The 5048-nt window shown below is 37.2% G+C and overlaps 1 protein-coding gene across 4 annotated transcripts in view; it reads left to right on the top strand.

The window, feature by feature from the left end:
- The window catches only part of LOC106875852 (scm-like with four MBT domains protein 1), a 75222-nt gene that overhangs the window by 48999 nt on the left and 21175 nt on the right, over positions 1 to 5048 (top strand). For all 4 annotated transcript variants that reach the window (XM_052973175.1, XM_052973177.1, XM_052973178.1 and 1 more), the window contains 2 exons: positions 2286 to 2383; positions 4744 to 4999. In XM_052973175.1, coding sequence (XP_052829135.1) covers positions 2286 to 2383; positions 4744 to 4999 — 354 coding nt within the window. The remainder of the gene's footprint in view (positions 1 to 2285; positions 2384 to 4743; positions 5000 to 5048) is intronic.

Genomic DNA, 5048 nt, shown 5'->3' with positions numbered 1-5048 from the left:
TATATATATATATATATATATATATGACAGGCTTCTTTCAGTTTCCGTCTACTAAATCCACTCTCAAGGCTTTGGTCAGCCCAGAGCTATAGTAGAAGACACTTACCCAAGGTGCGATGCAGTGGGACTGAACCTAGAACCATGTGGTCGGGAAGCAAGGTTGAGAACCAGTGATTTAGATAGATGTAGCTGGGTTTTTTTTTTATTGTATGATACATTTAAAAAAATCTGTAACAATGCCACCGCAAGACAATTTCACCAAACACTAAAATATTATATTTAAGGTAAAGTGAGCAAATATTAATTACCATTTCTTAATTAATTTTTATGTATTTCACTATTTAGCTTCCAACATAATGATTCATAGTTTAATAGGTATCTCATTTGGAAGGGCTCACCAATTAAAGGTGCTGCCATGAGAAAAGCAGCTAATACATTCTATAAAGTGGCTGGCATTAGGAAGGGCATCCATTTGTAGAAATCATGTGTAAACAGACTTTAGAGTTTGGTGCTGTCTTCTGGTTTGCTGGTTCCTGTTGAACTGTCCAGCCCATGTCAGCATGGAAAAAGGAATGTTAAATGATGATTGTGATGATGAGGAATGATAATGGAGGTTAAATATTGTGTGAAAGTAACCATATTCTGTTTAAGCATTATTTATAACTAGTACCTGTACCAGTAGATCACTAAGAGCACCATCCGAGCGTGATCGTTGCCAGAGCACCAGCTGTCTGGCTTCCGTGCCGGGGGCACGTAAATAGCACCATTTGAGTGTGATCGTTACCAACGTCGCCCTCCTGGCACTTGTGCCAGTGGCATGTGAAAAGACATTCAAGCGAGTTCGTTGCCAGTACCGCTGGACTGGCTCCTGTGCAGGTGGCACATAAAATACACCATTTCGAGCGTGGCCGCTGCCAGTACCTCTTGACTGGCCTTCGTGCCGGTGGCATGTAAAAGCACCCACTACACTCTCGGAGTGGTTGGCGTTAGGAAGGGCATCCAGCTGTAGAAACTCTGCCAGATCAGATTGGAGCCTGGTGTAGCCATCTGGTTTCACCAGTCCTCAGTCAAATCGTCCAACCCATGCTAGCATGAAAAGCGGACGTTAAACGATGATGATGATGATGATGATGAATACCACTAGAATGTGGAAATGCTTTAATATGCCACAGTGATGAAATCCTTCACATCATTTGCAAAATAAGCTATTGCTACTTGATATTTTAAATCACTGATTTTCTCGTTACTACATCATCATTGTTACTTTAATATCTGGTTTTTCTATCCTGGCATGGGTTGAATAGCTTTAAACAAATGTATCACCATCATTTTCAGTTCTGCTTCCTCACCTGTCTGAAGTTCAATGTCCTCAGACCAGGCTTCACTACTTCTCCTTAATCTGTATTTAATATCAGCTTAAATAGCATTTTATAATCTCATATAGTTAAATATTGTATTTCGTATTGATTTCATCAATCCTCAGAGGTTTTGCAAAACTTGAGTACAAACCACAATTTTCGCCATCAAAAAAGAGAAAGAAAAAAGAAAATTAAATTTTGCAGTTGAGCCTTATAGTTTTTAATATATTTTTCTTCGTTTCTTTTTTCCCCTCTAAATTATTCCTTCACCAATAAGTAACGGATGCTGCTTTTATCACCTGCTGATGATTTAACTCTTTAGCATTTAAACCAGCCGTTATCCAGCCAAAGTATTTTACCCATTTTATGCATAAAGTGGCCAGATCTGGCTTCTCACACCAGCCCTACAATATCATTCTTAAAATTAACAGCTCTCAAAATCTCAAAGCTATAAAATAATGCATGATTAATTCAAAACAATATGGAATAAATTAACATTACTTTTGACCGAATAATGTAAATACTAAAGAGTTAAAATGAATTTAAGTTAGAGAGCTCTCAGTTCCTTGAATGATAATGGAGTTTTTAGTTTCATCGTTGCTTTATTAATTCTGTCATCAGAAAACTGTTTGGTTTTGAGACTTGATAACCTTCAGAGTAAAGACTCCTCAAAGAGGTTACACACACTGCTTTGAATAGTGTTGGTATTGCTCTGATTTGTTGGATATTCAAAATCACACTTTACTGTACTGCATCCATATGCATCTTTGGTGATGACCATTCAGCAAATGAACTGTCTGCATTTTAGTAAAGAAAAATCAGCCGATGTATAATTAGCTCTTTTTTTTTTGTTTGTTTGTTTATTCATGTATGGACTTTTTTTTCCCCTTTGTTTTCTTATATTTGAGATGTTTGTTTTTTTTGCAGAGTATGAAGATCAGTATACGAAAGAAGAATGGGATGAGATTTTCCAGGAGGCTTTAAAGGAAGCTGAAGCAATGCCACTCCCTGTTGATATATTCAAGGTGAGATTCTAACATTCTAATAATCTTTAATTTTTTGGCTCCCACGTGACCCACCAAAGGGTCATGGAGATATGTTTGCAAAACCCACATTACCTTCCTGTAGGATGTCCCATTATTTCTTTTCTACAACCTTTTGGGAGCTGGCACACTACAGTTGCTTAAGTATGTGACTGTGGTACTCTAGAACAGGGGTTTTCAAACTTTTTAACTTGCGGACCCCTTTATATTTCAGGCTTTACCTTAGGGACCCCATTATAAACGCTTATGAAATTTATACATAAATAAATATTTGCTTAAAATAACATATATTTTTACATTTATTTATTTAACAGTATTTAACAAAATAGGTTTATTGTCAATTAAAAGATTTCTATTAAAAAAACATATATAAAATCAAATTGCCCATAAAAAGTATTTGCTGTCCACGGACCCCCTGTCTTGTCCTTGCGGACCCCCTGTGGTCCGGGACCACAGTTTGAAAACCCCTGCTCTAGAATATTTCTTTTCTATATTTTCATTTTCCCTTTTTTTTTAAAAAAATTTATTTTACATTTATATCCTGTGCTGGTGGCACGTAAAAAGCACTATCCGAACGTGGTCGATGCCAGTGCCCCTTGACTGGCTCCTGTGCCAGTGGTATGTAAAAAAGCACCATCTGAACATGGTCAATGCCAGTACCCCCTGACTGGCTCCCATGACTGGCACATAAAATGCACCCGCTACAGTTTGGGAATGGTTGGCATTAGGAAGGGCATCCAGCTGTAGAAACCTTGTCAGATCAGATTGGAGTTGGTGTAGCCTCCTGGCTTGCCAGTCCTCAGTCAAGCCTTCCAACCCATGCCAGCATGGAAAATGGACGTTAAACGATGATGATGATTATCATCATCATGCTGAGTTTCACCATGTCATGAGATTAAATAAAAGACTAAGTAAACAATATATAATTAGGAAAACAGAAGGTTCCACATGATCCACTGGTGGTTTGTGTGTAGAAATCACTACGATTCTTGATTCACATATAATCCTTTTTGCTATAGGCACAAGGCCTGAAATTTTGAGTGAGGCAGGGCTAGTTGATTATATTGACCCCCTCCAGTACTTGACTTATTTCATTGACCCTGAAAGGATGAAAGGCTAAGTTGAACCCGGCAGCATTTGAACTCTGACCATAAAACCAAAAGAAATGCCGCTAAGCATTTTGTTTGGCTCAGTAATGATTCTACCATTTTGCTCTCTTCCTTGGTTTAAATATAATACAGTGACAAAATAACAGTATGGCACTCATATTTAAATTAAGATGTCACACGAGAATCCTGGGACAAAATGAAAAACGAGGCCCAGGAGCCAAAGTGTTAACATGACATGATTATTTCTGAAGAGACTTATAAAGGAAGTATAATAGCTAGAGAGAGAAAAAAGGGGTGTGTAGAAAATGTTAAGTTGTTGTTTGGCCCCAGGTTATTTCTGATCCTGGATGCCTCTGATCAAAAGTGTTCCAACTAGAACCATCCTGTCTTTTTTTTAACCCCCCCCCACCTCCCCACCCTGATGCAGTGTACCTAGAATTGCATTAAGATTAAGCAGTGTGTCCTTTTCTTTGTAAGCTGGTAGGGTTAGCTTTCTAACTGTTGCTAGGACTCCTAGTTTAGTAGACTGGAACAATATGAAATGAAGTGTTTTGCTCAAGAATACAACCCACCTCCCAGTCTTGGAATTGAAACTACAATCTTATGATCATGAGTGCAACACCTTAACCACTAAGCTGCACACTATCATGCGGGATAATAGCTCATAGAAAAACAAACCTCGCTAGGTAAGTTAATGAGGAACTTCTTCATAGTAATTTGACCGACCAGAAATAGTTACCAAATCTTTCAAATAATACTGTCATACTGAAAGAAATGACACACCTGGTATAATCATAGATATATGAAACAGATTATATAGTGATAGCTGGAATAACAATAGTAAATAGCTAAACGACAATAGTAATTTTGTTTTTGTATTTGGTTTGCAAGATCCTTGATGTGAACTCATGTGAAACAAACCTGGAATAGAAAGAGCATGTCACTCATGAAATTTCAAATGGCGCTGAATGGACTTTGAGAAATGCATCTCATTGACTGACTGACTGACTAATCAAACAATATAAATATAAGAAGTGAAATAGAACCAGTGCAGGTGCTTATTAATGACATAATGACCCTCCCAACATTCAACAAGACAATAGTAATATTTCTAGATCTGCAGTAAAAACAAGGAGAGAAAAAAAGAAACCTTTTTCTTTAGTTTTAAGAAAAAACTGATTTCTTTGTTCTTTTTTTTTTTAAAATATCTTAAAATATATTTTCTTTTACTAGGATCAGATTGAAATCCGCAGGCATAATTTCAAAGCTGGATGGAAGCTTGAGGCTGTGAACCCAGTGACAAAGAACGAAATTTGTCCTGCTACTGTAATTGATGTTATTGATGATAAATACTTCATTGTCGAAATTGATGATGTTCGACCCCTCAATGAACGTTCATACATCCGATTTGGTTGCCACATCGACTCACCTGGTATCTTTCCTGCTATGTGGTGCAGGAGGAAGGGAATTCATTTGAAAAAACCAGCAGGTTAAACATTTATAAACTTTCTCATACATTTTTCAAAAATTTGTCATTC

This window comes from Octopus bimaculoides, chromosome 15 (assembly GCF_001194135.2).
Source record: "Octopus bimaculoides isolate UCB-OBI-ISO-001 chromosome 15, ASM119413v2, whole genome shotgun sequence".
Lineage (NCBI taxonomy): Eukaryota > Metazoa > Mollusca > Cephalopoda > Octopoda > Octopodidae > Octopus > Octopus bimaculoides.
This window is presented reverse-complemented; position numbering and strand designations above follow the sequence as displayed.